We start from the raw sequence: 17,886 nt of genomic DNA, 5'->3' as shown, positions 1-17,886 counted from the left end.
GCAGGGAAGGGCTTATATATTTAAGCCCTTCCCGACAATTCATCCCACACTCGCCCGCAGCGCATTGCTTTCAATGGAGCCGCTGTATTGCCGGCTCCATTGAATACAATGCGCTGGACAGCTCCCGCCCGTTTCTAATGAAACGCGGCTAGGAGCAGATTTTCGGGCGATTTTCGGGCACCGGTCACGCGATTTGCGGATGCGCATCCGTCATGCGATCCGCAAATCGCGCGAAAAAACGCCCGTCTGACTACGGCCTTACACTTTATTTTTTTCTACAAAAAAGTAATAAGTGCGCAAAATATCATACACTTATTGTCAAAAACACTCCGGCCCCCAGAAGAAGTTGTTATTTTGCTGCAAAATTCAGCATGCGGTTCCATCTCAGGCAGATCTGTGGATGATGGGAGTTGTGGTGATTAGATGGACAGTCTTGTCACTGGAGGCCCTATAAGTGGTTCCCCCTTGGTCTATAAGAGGCTCTCGGAGGCTCCTTGTGTGTAGTGACCTCTTCTTCCGCTTGTAGAGCTTGTTGACCACTAGATGCCTCTACGACGCAGAGAAGAGACCCCGTTATCAGAGTCTGATAGGGGCGGATTATTGGGGTGTGAGAAGCTGAAGAAAATGGATGAAACTTGGATAAAAGTCTCCCCCTATGAAGGGTACTGAATAATACAAAATTGGATGAGGTCCATGTATTAGTATGGAAATTATGGGGTCCTTTGTTATACAAAATGCAATGTTGTTGTAGTTTATAGGTGGTACAGTGTGTTATGTAAGATGGTCCTTCTTTGTCCACAGATTGTTAGTGACCAGATACGCCAAATTGTATAGTTCAAACCCCATGCACCCAAATGTCTGAGAGAGGTCAGGTAATTTGCATGTTTGAATTGTGGAATTTCTGCAAGGACTGGCCGTAGTGCAATGTTAGTGCAGAGAGCTCTTACTCAGTGGACTCAGGAAAGATCCAGTACTCGCAGACCGACCACAGGTCCATGCAGAACGCCTTGCGAAGACTGTCAAATTGTGCGGATGGCAGTTGTTAATAGACGGGCAACTGCAGTACTGGTCCAAGGAGTAGCGGGAGTCAGAGTTACCCTATGAACAATTGTAAACTGCTTAAAGCTGGGTTACATTTTTGGACCCCCTGAAGTGTGTTCCATTAAGCTAATTTCACTGCCAGCAACGACTACCCTTAGTAGAGTTGCGTTTAATGAAGAGTCCCGATTCTGTCTGTGACAAAGTGATGATCGTCAACATATCTGTAGGCGTTTTGGAGAAAGGGCCCACGCTATTGTGATTTCAGAATACCACACAGGTCCAACCCCTAGAGACATGTTTTGGGGGGCCAAGAAGTTTTGACAGCAGGCTGAAGTTGGTGGTTGGTTGAAGACATAACAGCTGACCGCGAGTATGTAGAGTGGTATACCCTGTTGACGTACCATTCATGACCACCATCCGAAATGGTATCTTTCAACAGTATAATGTCCATCCACATACTGCAGCCATGGATTGGCCTTCGTGGTCCGCCGATTTATTACCAGTAGAGCATGTCTGGGATGCCATAGGTAGACGCATTACGACACATGGTGACCTACCACAAACTGTACACCAACTGATTGCACAAGACATGCAGGTATGGCGAGACCCTAACATTACTGAGAGATCCGAACACCTCTTGATTCAATGCCTGCAAGGATCCAAGAGTGTCTAGGTGCTCATGGTGGGCGCACTTCTTACTGATACAAACTGTCTGATTTATTCCAGTTAGCTATCATTTATTCAGGGTCGGACTCTGTAGAGATCTACCATGCTTCATGAAATTCCACCGATTCATTCTCAGTGGAACACTTTCTATTTCGACCAATGTAAATCACCCCTTGAGGCAATGAGAACTTGCCTCGTTATCTGTGTGTCTATGGTAAGCCTTAGAACATTTACCTCCCATTACAAAATAACATTAGTTGATATACAAAGTACAAATCGCCGACCTGAAGAGCATAAATTTGCATTCCAAGTGCACAGTTTATAGTAAATGATAATTCCCTGTCAAACAGAGATGACTTAACTGAACACATGCAAGGCTGAAAAACAGAGAGAAAAATAATCCATAATCACTTGTGGCAGGTACGACGAAGCTGGCGCCTGGGACAAGAAATTACCTGTCCGTTAGAAATCTCTGCGTCGTGACATCTGAAGCTTAGAATATGGAGTGGGATGTGATCAGCAAAGGGATGTAAGCAAATTCACCCATTAGCATAAAAAAACGTTAAGTACTTTATATTATTGCAATAGAGAAGAGACAAGTAAAAGATGTTAGAATGCTTTGTGATGGCAGCCATCTTGTAGACCGCCTCTCCAAAGGGATCGGCTCTTCGGCTGTCCAAGAACTTGGTATCCAAGTTTATAATCCCAATGATCGCCAACATCTTGGCCACCAGTGCGGTCAATTGTCTAGTTGTAGCTAAACATTTAGACACAATTATGTCATCCAAGGTTAGGACCTTCTCAGACGTCTAGGGCCACCGTATCGGATCCTCTTTCCCATACAGTTATGTTGGTGGATGTGTGGATCATCTCCAAACCGGGCAAGTTCTTAAGGTCTTACTAATTTTTCAACTTCTTTCTCCTTTAGGAACTCATTAAAGTGTATATCATACTGGAAAAACAGAGAAAACATAGTGAGTCATCTCATGAGAGAGAAGCCATCAGACCATATTACAGTAGTAAAAGACTAACATAGAAACATAGTATGTTAGGCTGAAAAAAGGCAAAAGTCCATCTAGTTCAACTTATTACCCTCCTATGTTGATCCAGAAGAAGGCAAAAAAAAAGGTTGAAGCCAATTTTTCTAATTTAAGGGGAAAAAGAAATTCCTTCCTGCCTCCAAATCTGGCAATCAGAATAGTCCCCAGATCACCGACCCTTCTGAAGTAACCAGTGACTAGAACATGTAATAGGCATCAAGACCACTCTCTATCAAATTTGCCATCACCACATCCTCAAGCAAAGAGCTCCATAGTCTTACTGCTCTAACAGTAAAGAACCCCCTTCTATTTTGGTGTAGAAACCTTCTTTCCTCTAGACGTAGACAGCGCCCCCTTGTTACAGTCCTGGGTATAAATAGATGGTGGGAGAGATCTCTGTATTGCCCCCTGATATATTATACATAGTTATTAGGTCTCCCCTCAGCTGTCTTTTTTCTAATCTAAATAACCCCAATTCTGATAACCTCTCTGGGTATTGTAGTCCGCCTATTACTTTAGTTGCCCACCTTTGTATCTACTCAAGCTCTGATATGTCCTCCTTGAGTACCGATGCCCAGAACTGTCCACAATATTCAATGTGTGGACTGACCAGTGATTGTAAAGAAGAAGAACAATGTTCTCATCATGCGCCCCTAGACCTCATTTGATGCACCCCATAGTCTTATTTGCCTTGACAGCAGCTGCCTGACACTGGTTGTTCTAAGTTTACAGTTAACTAAAATCCCCTAGTCCTTTTCCATGTCAGTGTTCCCCGGTGGTTTCCCATTTAGTGTGTAATGGTGACATGTATTTCCTCTGCTCATGTGCAGAACCTTACATTTATCAGTGTTACACCTCATTTGCCATTTTTCTTGAATATTGGCATCACATTGGCTGTCACTATAGAATCCTTAAATATAAGAAACAATGGTCTGTCTATCACATTATGTAATGCCCTTAGAACCCAGAGATATATGCCATTAGTCCCTGCGATTTGTCTAATTTAATCTTTTTAAGGTGGCTCTGCACTTCCTCCTGGGTTAAACTGTTGACATTTAGTGGAGAGTTTACTTTATCACTCTGGATCTCATCTGAAATTTTATTTTCCTCTATGAACACACTGGAGAAAAAAAACTGACAAATTTGCTTTTTCCTCATCACCTTTGACTATTTTTCCATTATTACTATTAAAAGGGCCAACACTTTCAGTATAAATTTTTAAATTTTCATATAGTTGAAGAAAAGTTTAGGATTAGTTTCGGATTGACACACATTTGCGCCGTGTCTTTGCAAATCAGGGGTTGCGTATTTGCATGTGTAACAACATTTTTTACTGTACCTTTTGCGCACGCATGTTGTTCGTAATTGCACATGCAAAAAAAAGCACAGATGTATTGTCAGTACTCTTATTTTTGAGGACATTGTCCCAGGCAATAAGGTTAAGGACATCTCTGAGCTGATCGAACTTTGCCTTCCTAAAGCTTAGTATTTTTGTAGCTTCCCAATAAAACCCCCTTTTGAAAGTCTCCCCCTATGAAAGGTACTGAATAGAGATGAGCGAGCGTACTCGCTAAAGCAAATTACTCGAGCAAGTATTGCCATTTTCGAGTACATGCCCACTATATTATGGTCACTGGGAAGGTGGAGGGAGCTCTATACTACTTGACCGATGTAGCAATTGCGTCGGAAGTGAAGTTACCCCAGACCACACTGGAATGAGTATTTAAAGACCAGTGCACATATATTATATGGCAGCAGGCAAAAAGTTTTTTTTCAGGCATTTTCTATTGATGACCTATCTACAGAATAGATAATCAATAAATGATCAGTGAGGATCCGTCGCTCATCTTCTGGGCCGGTGTCACTGCAGTGGGGCGAGAAGTTGTCATCAGGGTAAGAGGTAGAAGTCAAATAGAAAGGCTTTACTCCCATTGAAATCAATGGTGTTGCCTTCTATTACACTTCCTGCTCTGACCCCGATGACAATGTCCGGCCCCACTGCACTGACTGCGGGAGGATCAGCTGATTGGTGGAGATCCAACTGGCAGACTCCTGCTGGCCAACTACTGATGATCTATCCTGAGGATGTCCCTCTTATTGGACCATATAAATGGTATCCTACTTTCCTTGGTTTCATTTGTGAACTCAGACCAAAGAGAGATACATTCTCAAAGGTAGGTACCCACCTTTCCCAGGCTAAGATTAGATCACCTGGTATTAGTGTTAGAACCCATCTGAAAGCTTGGTCACCTGGACGTTGGTAGATGGGCCAATATGATTTGATCAAATGATATACCAAGAACCTTGCATTATTTAATGTGGTTAGTGTATGTATCATATATTTCTGATAAAAAAAATGTATTTTGAGTGCTGTTGCCACTTTTTGTTTTTCGCTATGCCGAGGATAGGTCATCAAGACTAAATGTCCAGAAAACCCCTCTAACTATGAGACCATTTAACCAACCCACAGGTACTCCTTGCACCAAAGTATTGTGCCTTCTTGAGTGAAAATACCTTTGTGTGCCTCTGTATAAGACATGGGGTGCACAGGTACAATATGAGGAGGCTATAGGCATATATTAGAAATCTGTACAACAGGGCCGTGTGCGGGAGGCCTCACACTGATTAAAGAGATTTTCAATTTATTTCTCATTCTTTTTCCTCCCCGCACCGCAAGTGCCATAAACTCTTCATTTGTCTTAAATTTTTTCAACTTAGGAAAGGATGAATAAATAACTGAATTCCTTCTTTTTGGGGGGGTTGGGGTTATTAGAACCATTTTAGGGTCCATACATCTGTTTCATCACTTTTTATTCAATTTTTGGGGGAGACAGAGTAACAAAAAAACCTGTAATTCGTTTTTCTATTATGTTCATCGTGCGGGATAAATAGTGTGATAGTTTCGTAATTTGGTCTTTTCTTTCATTTGTTAGAATTTTTTTTTTTACTGATAAATTACTTGAAAAGCATTTTGTTAACTTTTAACATTTTTTTCATTTTTACAAAAATGTATGAAACCTTTTGCTACATTTTTTTCAGTTCCCATAGAGGTGCTGAACTTGCTATCATTTGATCGCTTAACTATAAACTACAATACTTCATAATTGCAGTACATAGCGCTTTTCAATGTTGCCTATTAAGCCCTGCCGAGGCCACAGGAGGGGCTTAATAGGTATCCATGCATGGCGGCCCTGGAGGCCTTAACTAGGCCTAAGGTTGCCATCGTAACCCATAGGCACTCCTTGACTGCGTTTTGGGGGTGGTGGGAGGGCGATGGAGCACTAGAGGGGTCCCCTTTGACAAATGATCATGATAGGGGCTAACTCTGAATGACACCACATTGCCAGCGTCTGTCAGCTGTCAAAAACAACTGATAGTCACAAAGTATGAAGCAGACTCGGCTCCTTAGCCCGCTCATACACCGTTCACGACCGCATGACATATATTTACATGATAAGGTCAGGATGGGGTTAAATGTGCCCCCCAAAAAACTTTACACTTGCTCAGGGTAGTGGAGAAAAATAACAAAGTCATCCTCACTTTATCCAATTTCCCGGTCCACTGATGCCCAGTCCCCAGTGCTCCCTGCTTCCTGATGCAATGATGACATCACTGACATCAAGGACAGGTGACTGGTGCAGCCAAACATTGACTCACTTTCCTGGGGCAAGATGTCATTGCTGCTGCAGCAGGAAGTGCGAGGCAGCAGAATCTGGGCACAAGCAGATAAGAGCAGTGGGATTGAGGTAAGCATGACGTTTCTTATGTTTCTCCAAAGAGTTGTCTTTCTTGCCAATATGCCCTATTAGAAGACCAGGCAAGATAGGCCAACCCCCGAGTTAATCGTCCCTCCTCCAAGGTAATCCCCAGGTGAAGAAAACTGAGCATTTATGTTCTGTTCATATAAATGACTCAAAGATTGTCACGGCTTCATCCTTATCATAGTACCAATAGGAGGTATGTCACATAGTTCACAAACATAACTCAGAATCTCGGACTTTACCAGTATAGATAATAGAAGAAGGAGAGGAGATAGAACGCTAGTTTGCACCAGGCTTCTTTCTGACAATAGCTCAATGTGCTGGCGTTCATTACTACAGGAGGGTCGTACGCCAACTCTGAGCTGTCTGCCGGGCAGTGGAAGTACCTGGTGACAGATAAAGATGACAGGTAAATAATGATGTATAGACTGCAAGTACCCACAGTACAACATGTCAATATAACTGCAGGGTACAACGGTTTGGTTGGTTGGTTTTATTAAAGGGATTCCCCACTACAGACATCCCCTTTCTATAGGTACGTCTTATATCTGGTTTCTGACCAGTGGGTTCCCCAGTGATCCTAAGAGCAGCGCAATCCAGATGCCCCATGTGAGTGTGGCAGTGGTGCACATGCGTGATCATTGCTACATACACTTCTGTGGGACTGAAGAAGATTTCCAAGCACATCTATCTCCTTCCCAAAGAAGTGAATGGAACAAGGATTGAGCATGCACAGTGCCTCTCTATTTGCATGGGACATAGGGATCTACTGGTTTTTGAGATTACTGGGGTTGGACCCCAGTTGGACCTTTAGCAATCAGACATTTATTCCGTATCCAGACAGAAATGTTGTGCGGAACCATCTCCATGCCTGCTGAGTGGGTGGTCTACAGCTTGTGTGATGCAAGAATTGTGCTGTGTGCTCTTAGCCAATTTCCCCATGCTGCTCTCTCTCCCCTCTCACAGCAGACAGTCTCATACATGCTGCAGCTTCATCTCCCTTTTCCTTGTTTTCTACGTGCTGACCAGGAGGTGACTGTAGAGGCTTCTGAACATGGACAGACATGCAGGGAGTAAAAAGGGAACTACAAGCTGCTGGAAGGTGAGCAAGATGCCACTTTACACTTATACGATGTAGTAGACAGTTTCATATACCGTATTCACATGTACTACTGATTTACGCAACATATATGGGGTTTATTGTCATACGTAGAGTAATTACCTCCAGATATGGTAGAAGAGCAATGGGGCATTCAGCCCAAGCGTTAACCATTCTTCGGCACATAGGAACATTATGCAGAATAGGCTATGAATGGAATATTCCGGAAGCACCAGCTAGAAAAAAAGATAAAGGATAAGTGACAATTAAAAGGGTATTCTGACAGTAGTTATTTACAAATGTGTATGGGATATTTCAAGGTTAACTTATGTACGATGTCGAATAGGTAGGGGGCTCCACCACTGGGACACCCATTTATATGCCCTATTAGGGCTTGGAAACATCATAGAGCAGAGTTCTCTGCTCAGGACCTCCAAAACAGAAAGTTTAAGATTGGCTTACACCCTGGCAGACCTTCTACTGTCCTGGAATTACAGGATGACCATTTATGAGAATGTCTGTCCTCTAATACTACATTTTCCTTGTAGCAGCTTTGGCTTCCACCGACAAAACCAGCGAATTGCCCAGGGCCCTACACTCTGGGAGGGCTTGTGCATGTTGGCAGTGGAGTTCACACTAGGTGACTGGGCTCAGGACGCCCCTTTCAGACCACCAGTAAAGAGGAGCGTCTGACAAGACTGTTAGGAGGTGTTGGGACCAGTGGATGGGGGTATACAAGGTGACCAGGCTCAGGACGCCCCCTACAGACCACCAGTAGAGAGGACCATCTGATCATCCAACAAGCATGAGTAGTTCCAACAGTTTTGTTGTCCGCCATCCACAGACAGGAGGCGCCATCGTTATACCCCTGTGTCTGTAGGAATCATTTCCAGGTGCTTGGCTGAAGGACATTTGGTCTCACGGCCCCCATTACATGTACGGCATCGGACATCCACCGGCCCCTCCATTTGCAGTCATGTCATGAACAATGAAACTGGACGCTACGGAGGGAAACCGTATTGTCTACAGCGATGAATCCAGGTTTAGTTTGGGCGCTGATGATGGCCGTGTTTGTGTCTAGAGACCTTGAGATGAATGCCTCAATCCTGCCTTTGCTGTGGAGTGGCACACTGCCCCCTGCTGGTGTGATGTCTGGGGGGGCCATCGCATACAACAGTTGGTCACCCCAAGTAGTGGTACGAGGGACAATGGTCGCTCAGCGATATGTTCAGGACATCCTGCAGCCACATGTGTTCCTCTCATGGCGGCTTCCAGCTGGATAATGCTCAACCGTACAACAAGGGGGTCACAGGAGCCCCCACAACATTGTCACATTTCCATGGCTGCCCAGTCGCCAGATTTATCAATTTCGACAACCTATGAGATTACACGATCCAGAGGCTCAGTTACAGCAAATGTAGAGCAATATGCCACAAGAACCTGTATGCCTCCATGCCCACCTGTATCACATCTTGTATCCAAGCTAGAGGCGGTACAACAGGGTACTAGAGCCTCCATGCTCACCCGTATCACATCTTGTATCCAAGCTAGAGGTGGTACACAGGGTATTAGAGCCTCCATGCCCACCCGTATCACATCTTGTATCCAAGCTAGAGGCGGTGCAACAGGGTACTAGAGCCTCCATGCTCGCCCGTATCACATCTTGTATCCTAGCGAGAGGTGGTACACAGGGTATTAGAGCCTCCATGCCCACCCGTATCACATCTTGTATCCAAGCTAGAGGCAGTACAACAGGGTCCTAGAGCCTCCATTCTCCCTGTATCACATCTTGTATCCAACCTAGAGGCGGTACAACAGGGCCCTACAAGGGGTCAGTTCTCCACAATAAATTATCCTTTTGCTCTGATATTATAATCACTTACTTATAACAACGTTACAATCACACAGAGAAAGTTTCATCCATCCGAAAACTTCCAGGGTAGGAATTGTTTTTACAATGAGTATATAAAACCTGACTTAGGCCAGTTTCACACAGATCCATTAATGCAGTTTCAGTATTAGTGCAATATGTCTCCACTGGAACTATGGGTGGAGAAATGGGTTTGCTGTGTGGAGTTACAGGGAATGCCCACAGCTGCTGATTGGCTCTTCGCTTACCCCTGTTAGGAGCCCTGTGAGGAGGAGGAGGGCATGTCTCCCGCAGTGAGGGGGTACTTGGAGCCGAAAGCTGTATTCCCAGCCCTTCCCAGCCAAAGCAGCAGCAGCTCGCTGGAACAGGGCCGGCCGAGCGGTCAGGATGCTGTGGACGATCCCAGTGACTCTGGCGCGTGGAGGAGGCAGCTCTCTCTGCTTCCACATGAATGGCCATCTGGTCCACCGGCGACTGGAAAGCCAGCCATCTGCCGCCTTGAGGGAGAGACGGAGCGCTGAGCCAGCAGCGGCTGCTGGAGAAACTGGTGTGGGAATGAGCTGCAGGGCCGTCGCTCTGAAGGTGTGTGTCCACCATCCAGTCAGCAGCTGTGGGCGTTCCCAGGACCTCAGCGCGGCCAACCCATGTCTCCACCCATACTTCGGGTGGAGTTTCTGTAAGCATATTATGTATTTATTCATCAGTTTAAGGGTGCCCACCCACTGGTGTTTGCGATTTTCGTGCGTGAAAAACGCCGCGTTTTCGCGGCGTTTTCCATTAATTTCCATTGACTTTCATGGGTGCATTAGGAGAAAAATAAGGACACATATGCAACTGACAGTTCCTATGTTAAAAAACGCAACGCAACGCAAAACGCCAGTGGACAGGAGTACATTCAATTCTAATTGCTCTGCAGGAAAAACGCAAAACGCAAAGAAAAAAAAATCGCCAGTGGGTGGGCGCCCTTAAACTTTCGTAATGATTTACTTTTCTACTGCAGTAAGGTGTAACTCAGGGTGCTGTCTGCTGTGATTGGACACTACACATTCCTTTGTTCTACTTTGCACTATTACTAAAGTTAACACTGAGTTAGGGTGGCTTCACACGAGCGTGTGCACGCACAAAAACACGCTTGTATTTGCAACATTGCATTCCCTATGGTGTGTGCACATGTCCGTACTTTGCAGGTGCGTGCCTGCAAAGATGGGACATGCGTGCACCATTGGGAATGCACGCATTGTTTTCAATGGAGCCGCGGCAGATGTTTTCTTCACTCCCGCTGGTTAAAAGAATTCCCTGCTGCTACATCTGCCACATCTGTGGCAGATGCAGCAGAGGAATTCTTCAATTCCCTACCTGCCGGCATCCCCGTGAATCCTGCTGCCAGCATCCCCGTGATTGGATTTCAGGGAAGGGCTTTAATCATAAGCCCTTCCCTGAAAATCCAATAAAAGTAGTGTAAAAATAGTTAAAAAAAGCATACTCACCTTCCTTTAGCTGCCGGGGCTCAGCCGCGACTTCTGGCATTGTCCTCAGCTCAGTAGTTCTGAGCTATCAGCAGTCGGGGATTTAAAATCCCCGACCGCTGGTAGCTCTGATTGTGATTGGCTGAGCGCTTCAGCCAATTACAATCAGTGCTACCAGCAGGCGGGGATTTTAAATCCCCGGCTGCTGATAGCTCAGAACTACAGAACCAGGGACAGCGCAAAGTTATTGGGCATCCCTTTCTGAGGGGTGTCCAGAAGAGGCGCTGCTCTGGCCTTGGCTACGTGCATCCCTCCGGGAGGGAGCGTGGTCAGTGCCACCGTGAGCAGTGTCCATCTTGCCCTCCCAATTCCTCAACGCATGCCCTGTGTCCGGGTCACCCTACGGGACACTGCAGGTACAGCTAGGAGATACGTGAAACACTCTGTGATTGCGCAGAAAAAGAACACATATGGAACTCAGACCAATTGACCATTTCAATCGGAGCATCTTTGTTTGCCATGTGCAAAGGAACATGCCCTGCAGGCGCAAAAAGGACAGCAAAATACACCGCTGCGCACGCAAAAAATCATAATTCATTCTCCAAATACGCAGCGCTCAGGCGTGCTCAAACACGCATACGCTTCTGTGAAGGGGGTCTAAGGCTTAAACTTGCTAACGGACTGGGAAGCGATACGCCCCGCCAGACTCCCAGCGTGCAGGTCCGCCTTCCAGCATCTCCGGACACTTCCATATTATCTCCACCGCCAGCCGGGACTTAAATGAAAAATATAAACATAACATGAAAAGACTCTGAAACGCTTCACTGCGGCTGCAAAAAGTCGTTTCTACGTTTTTAGATTTTTTTTCTTTTCTTATAAAAGACAAATTAACCATAAAATCTTTTTTTTAACCTTTTCTCTCCCAGTATTTTATATAGATAAATATATATTATTTTTTGTTATATTTTTTAATAAAGATATATAAAAACCTTTCCTGTACTTCTGGAATGTACATATCTCTGGAACAGATTAATAAAGGACCGTATAAAACAAGGCTCCCAAACACCGCCCTCCAGAGGCGGAGGAGGGTGGGACAGCTTCTAGGGCGCAAGAGTAAGAGGGGAACACTACACAAAATGGACACAAAAGAGACTCTGTCACCATGTTTTTGCACCTCTCTATGAGGGCAGCAAGTAGGTACGGGCACACCGATATGTCTGCTGTGTGGATCTGTGCAGTAGTTTTGGAGAAACTTGCATTTTATCTGTAGCAGCGCATAGAGGACTACTTAAAGGGGTTCTGTCAGCAAAATAAAAAAAATTATACTCACCTGCATTCCTGTAGAGTCTAACCTGTGGAAAAAGAAGAGTTTAAAAAACTAAGCATGCTCACTTTATCCCGTTGTACTTGGTCCCTCCGTTGTTCAGGTGCCACGTGAGGGGTCATCTCCCAGCGGCTACTGTGCGCTCAGGTCGACCTGGCCATGTCTAACCTCTGCCGTCCATGGAGAGTTGACGGCGAGTGCGCAAACACACCGGGAAGGGGGAAGCATGCGCACTCGCCATCGACTCTCCGAGGACGGCAGAGGTTAGACACGGCCAGGTCAATCAGTGAGCGATGCGTCACTTGTGTCCAGCAGTGGTCGGAGCAGGGGCAGAACCTAGAACTTTGCCAGCTTCTGCCCTGCGATTGGATGGCTGCCGGGGGGAGAGGCGAAGACCAGCAATGATTCTCCGCTAGTGGACGGTGTGCTATGGAAAGCTTCAGAGGGCGTGATTCGCTGGCGGTAAACCACCGGCGAAATCACGCCTGTGGACAGGCACCCTAAATATGATACAGAGGAGAATGGAAAGCATGGTATTGACTGCTGGGACCAAGAAGGCAGAACTGGTAGCTACCAGGCAGCATACAAGGCGGGGTGGGGTGGGCATTACTGAACACCTTATATGGGTATACTGATAGCTCAGGCTACCTGGCATGACTTTAATAAGTGCCCTCCGCAGTCAGCATGCACCCCACTTATACAGTGGGGATGCATTCCAAAGCTGCAGGCTTAGAAAGGTCACCATAAAACCTTCCTGCGGCGTTCATCTGACTGTTCTAGTTGTGGTCTTGTTTCGTACCCCATTCCCCCTTCTTCAGTCCTCCCTCCACTAATCACCTCCGTTGCCCACCAGTTCCAGTCTGCTCAACCAAGCAGTAGATAGCGGTTTCTTTTTTCTCTATGCACCTACAATGTACTCCAGTAGTCTTTCATCTGTTCTCCTCCAAAACTAGCACTGCTAGTATGACCTGACAGGACCTTTCACCCGGGATGGAATTGTCCACCAGACGCAGCACAGATGCAGATTTTATTGCGTTTTTAACTGCAGAATGCGTTCTGCGGGACGTCTTGTGGAATTTTGGGGGGGGGGGGGGTTGAGCAGATTTTAATTGCAGAATTATATTTCCTGTATGTTGTAAATCCACTACAACAACTTTGCAAGACTACTTTATTCTGCAGCAGAAAGCTTTCCTCTGCGGAATTTATTCTTGTGGTGCATTAAGACGCACGGATTTTAACAGGTACGAAACTCATAGAGATAACACTGTGACGCAGAAGTGTCCGTGCCGACTAATTCCATCCCGTGTGATAGGCCCGACAGCCTCCTGGGGTAATGGCTTCACAACTGCTGGAGAGCCACAGGTTGGAGACCACTGGTGCATACGAATGATGGCAACTGATACGAGCCCTAACGCTGGTGATTAGACATGACACACTGAACTAGAACGCTCGCCGCAGGACGCAGAGTGTATCAAATATTTAACGTTCGCCCGGGCATTAAATACGGAGAGTTAACGATCAGATAAAAATAAATGCACAATAAAAGCCGACAGAGCATGACCTTTCCCTCTTCGCTTTTCTAGTTACTTAAGCAATTAGTTGTGTAAATCATGACCTTTAAGAACTCGCAGTACGATGACTCCCGCAGCCGGTGGGGAGCTTGGAATGAGGACTAATACACTGGTAATATGGCTACATACTACAGTCATGTGGATAGAAATGTACACAGTATGGGACTATGGTAGTAAGGATGAGCACAACCAAAGAAGAAGGGAAGATGACCTTCGCGGTAGCACTGGTCTGGTCACTTTTCAGCTGGTTTTATGTACACTGGGGGCAGCGGTCATCTCATCATCACAGGCAGGACAATGAAAGGAGGCAGATAACACAAGATCTACCATTAAGAACAGGTGATGAGAGCAACTCAGCTCACCTCCTCTACCTCCCTGCACATGTCACAGAGCATGCCCACAGCACTCTCTCATAGAAGTCAATATGTTGTTTTCTGGGGTCCTCCTCTTCCTTGCAATGCCCACTACAGATATCATGCAGCACGACGAAAACACTCTCCCATGAAAGTCAAGAAATTGTTATGCAAGGTCCTCCTATTCCTTGTACTGTACATATTACAGAGCATGACCACAACACTATGCCATAGAAGTCAATAAGTTGTTTCTTGGGGAATCTCTTCCTTGCAATGACTATGGCACATGACGCAGATCAAAATAAGACATGCTGCCCCCCTCCCTGCCCCCTTCCTCTAGCCATGTCCTGGTCATGTAATATACCAGGGCCATGCAATTTTTCATTCTGACTTCCGTTGTATAGGTTTCCAAGTTGCTGTCTAAACTATAGATCCTTACTGCCCCCAAATTAAAAATTGTCTGCAATGTTCCTGAACTGAACAAAAAATGCTGCTAAACCCCACCTCATCACTGACATCACTTCCTGCTCTGCAGCTATTGGCTGAAGTCTTACCCTGTATACTTCCTGCTCCGCCCACTCCTTGCATGCACTCTGCATTTAGAACATATTTATATGACTGTTGAACAGGAAGTTCTAGGAGATCGGTGAGGCAAGTATGACTTTTCATGGTTTATTCAGAGCTGAGCAGATTTTAATCCAACGTTTTCCTCCCCAGATTGCCCCTTTAACCCATAAAGGACCAAGCACCATAAATGTATGATAAATGGTCCTGGGCTTTAATCCCGACTGATAGTAAAAATACGGCGCAGGATCAAAGCACCCGCTCCTGCAATGTACCATGAGCAGGTCGGGTTCTCGGCTGTCAAAGAACACTTCTCCTGTATAAACTGAATAGTATTCACTGAGCACTTACTGGTCTTATCAGACCCCAGAACAGCTCTGGCAGTGACCAATGTAACACAAGAAGGATGTTTTCCACTAACTGAGGCTCTTACACCGTAGATGCCCCAGTTACAGTGGGAAAATATGAAACAAAAACAAAAAAATGTGAATGACCACCAAAAACCCTTATACAGAGTCACGGGGGACAGAGATGTTAAAAAAAGTTACAAAAATAACTATAAAATACAAGTATATATGAAAAATAGAAAACAATGCCAACATAAACCGTCACCATATTCATGATCCATGATTATACAAATTATATATCAAAACATCCGAAACCAAATGACAAACCTATTCCTGTGTAGTGGCCCAGAGTTTGGGGTCCCCTCCAGCACTATATGCATGTTATATGTATGTCTCACGTCATTGTCATAAGTGTTGAATGAGTCAATGTTATGTTTATTAGCACCTGCAGGCAAGAAGGGGTTAATGTCTGCTAATGTTTGGTAGTGTCTGGAAAATGTATTGTTTTCTCTAGTCGTGGATTGGTTGATGTACACGTGGTGTGTTGTGGGTGAGATGTCTAGAAGAGAGTTGGTAGTTGAAGGGAGTAGAGCTTGAGAGGGGATGAAAATGGAGGAGAGATGGACTGCTGCTCCTGCCGGAGCGCAGCAATGTCGAAGTGTCTTCATATAAGGAAGTTTGCCTTTTCAGGGTTTTGGAACCCAGGACATGCCGAGTACGTGTGGGTGTGAGAGCACAAGAACGAATGTACCTAGTCAGCGACAACAGCAAGCCAAGCAAGAAATAGCGAGTAACTGCCTGATGTTCAAGTCAAGTGTGAAAGAGATCCGTCCAGTTGAGAGAGGTTCGACCAAGAGAGTGAGATCAACAGATAACTGAGACTGTGGATGTAATACCTTTGGAAACCCAAACTGTGCGAGTGAGAGGAAACAGGCGAGGAATGTAAACTCACTGCTTCTAACAAGTTAATTATATTCAAGTTATTTGCACGCAAGTCAATCATCTTTTATCACAAGTGTTATTTGAAGCAAAGGAACAGGACCGCAAATAAAACTATCAATTTAAAACTTTTTTTTAACTTTTTGCATACATTAGCCTTAGGCTAACTTCACACTGGTGAGCGTGATATGGGGCTGTGAATCCCACTCCCATATCGCGCTCCCCACCATGTGAATTCTCTGTGGATGCAAAGCGCCTTCATGTCAAAATAGCCTTGAAGCATTTGTCAGCGGAGGATTGCATTGCGTGTATCTAGCACGGTGCTGCCGCCGGCCCCATTGAAACAACGGGCGCTGCAGTGCTAGACCACGAACAAGACAGAACATGCCGCGAATTTCTTCCCTCATCGGATCACGGTGCCATGCAGGAAAACATCGCTCATGTGTATGAATGGGGTTCATATTTTTGCGTCTCGCAATGCACTATTCTCGCGTGATTTTGTTACCCGCTTGAAGGCAGCGTTAATAAAATGTAAAAAAACTGAAAAATATTTTTGTGAAAAAAGGTATTATAATGTATCCCTGCATGTGATGGAAAAAAACGCAGCAAAAAAAAACAAAAAACTGTTAAGGACCGCTGCCCGGTCACAAACCCTTTCAGGTCTTGAGGTCCAAATTAGAATCGTATCTGGGTGCACCTTAGAAACCAAAAACTAAACTCAGAGGCAGTTATCGGTTTCCTCAGATACGCGGAGTAAACGCAGGCCAGGAAAAAAATTTAGGCCATAAAACCACCACATGGGTGAAGTTGCTAAAAAGTGTCTGGTCCTTTGTGACGGAAACACCCTGGTCCTTAAGGCTGAACGCACATGAGTTAGTCGGATTCCGCATGAGGGAGGCCAAGCTGTGAGCCCGACCGGTCACCCTGCATACCCGATTTTTCTGTATCGCGGATAAACGCGGCGGCTCGCCGTCGGTCATGTGCAGTACAGTTTTTTTCTCATTATTTGTATTACCAGCGCCGTTGCTAAGCGATGACGCTGGCACCCACAGTGCATACGCAATGTCAATTACGTATGTGTTGCGGGTCGGACAGCCTCCATTGACTTCACTGGAGGTCGTCGACGGAGAGTTCGCGACAAAATAGAGCATGCTGTGATTTTTCGTCCGCGAGTGTGAAGGACAATCTAAAGTTAATTCCTTTAAATGCCTGAATTTTGCCGCGGATCCTCAGAGCGGACGGCGATCGTGGATTCCGCAATCAGCATTTATCCGCGTGAGACCCCACTTAGTGGTTAAGGGCATAGCTGTTGTCTACTGTTCGGCCTATATATTGCCTACAGCTCTAAATGCCGTCACAAAGGGTTAACATCGCCTCGACTGCAGGCAGTAAATCACATCCACGCACCGCGCATCCTGCCACCTACCATCAAGAAAGGATTACCTACCTGACAGAAACCCGCTCGGCCCACGGAGCGCATTAAATATTTAGGGCTTTGTCAAAAGTTGTGACACATCTTGCGGGCAGCCAGCGATGGCGGCTTTACATGACAGGAGCTTCACAAAAATCTGCCCATGAATAAAACATGCGTCTCCGAGGAGGCAGAATTAATTACTGCTGCACTTTAAATAGAATATTAGCATTATGCCGCGGCGCTGATGGGCGCTAATGTGAGATAATTGGCGGTTCCAAGGGACTTCATGGGAAATCTTATAGCATTTACAAATTCTGTGTGTTTTATGGACGGCAGAGATGATTGGCGCAACACAGCAAACAACACGAAGGGCGAGGAAAGCAAATGAGCGGATCCTTGTTCTGATCAGGCAGATGTAACGGATGGGAAGA

At 45.5% G+C, this 17,886-nt stretch overlaps 1 protein-coding gene across 1 annotated transcript in view; it reads right to left on the bottom strand.

The window, feature by feature from the left end:
- Window positions 1–1,617: 1,617 nt before the first annotated feature.
- CNIH3 (cornichon family AMPA receptor auxiliary protein 3) overlaps window positions 1,618–17,886 on the bottom strand; it is a 98,681-nt gene continuing 82,412 nt past the window's right edge. Inside the window, exons 4-6 of the mRNA XM_066594466.1 lie at window positions 7,731–7,843; window positions 6,751–6,894; window positions 1,618–2,659 (exon numbers count right to left, since the gene is read on the bottom strand). Of these exons, the coding sequence (XP_066450563.1) occupies window positions 2,632–2,659; window positions 6,751–6,894; window positions 7,731–7,843 (285 nt within the window). The 3' untranslated portion in view covers window positions 1,618–2,631. The remainder of the gene's footprint in view (window positions 2,660–6,750; window positions 6,895–7,730; window positions 7,844–17,886) is intronic.

This window comes from Eleutherodactylus coqui, chromosome 3 (assembly GCF_035609145.1).
Source record: "Eleutherodactylus coqui strain aEleCoq1 chromosome 3, aEleCoq1.hap1, whole genome shotgun sequence".
In the NCBI taxonomy this organism is placed as follows: Eukaryota; Metazoa; Chordata; class Amphibia; order Anura; family Eleutherodactylidae; genus Eleutherodactylus; species Eleutherodactylus coqui.
This window is presented reverse-complemented; position numbering and strand designations above follow the sequence as displayed.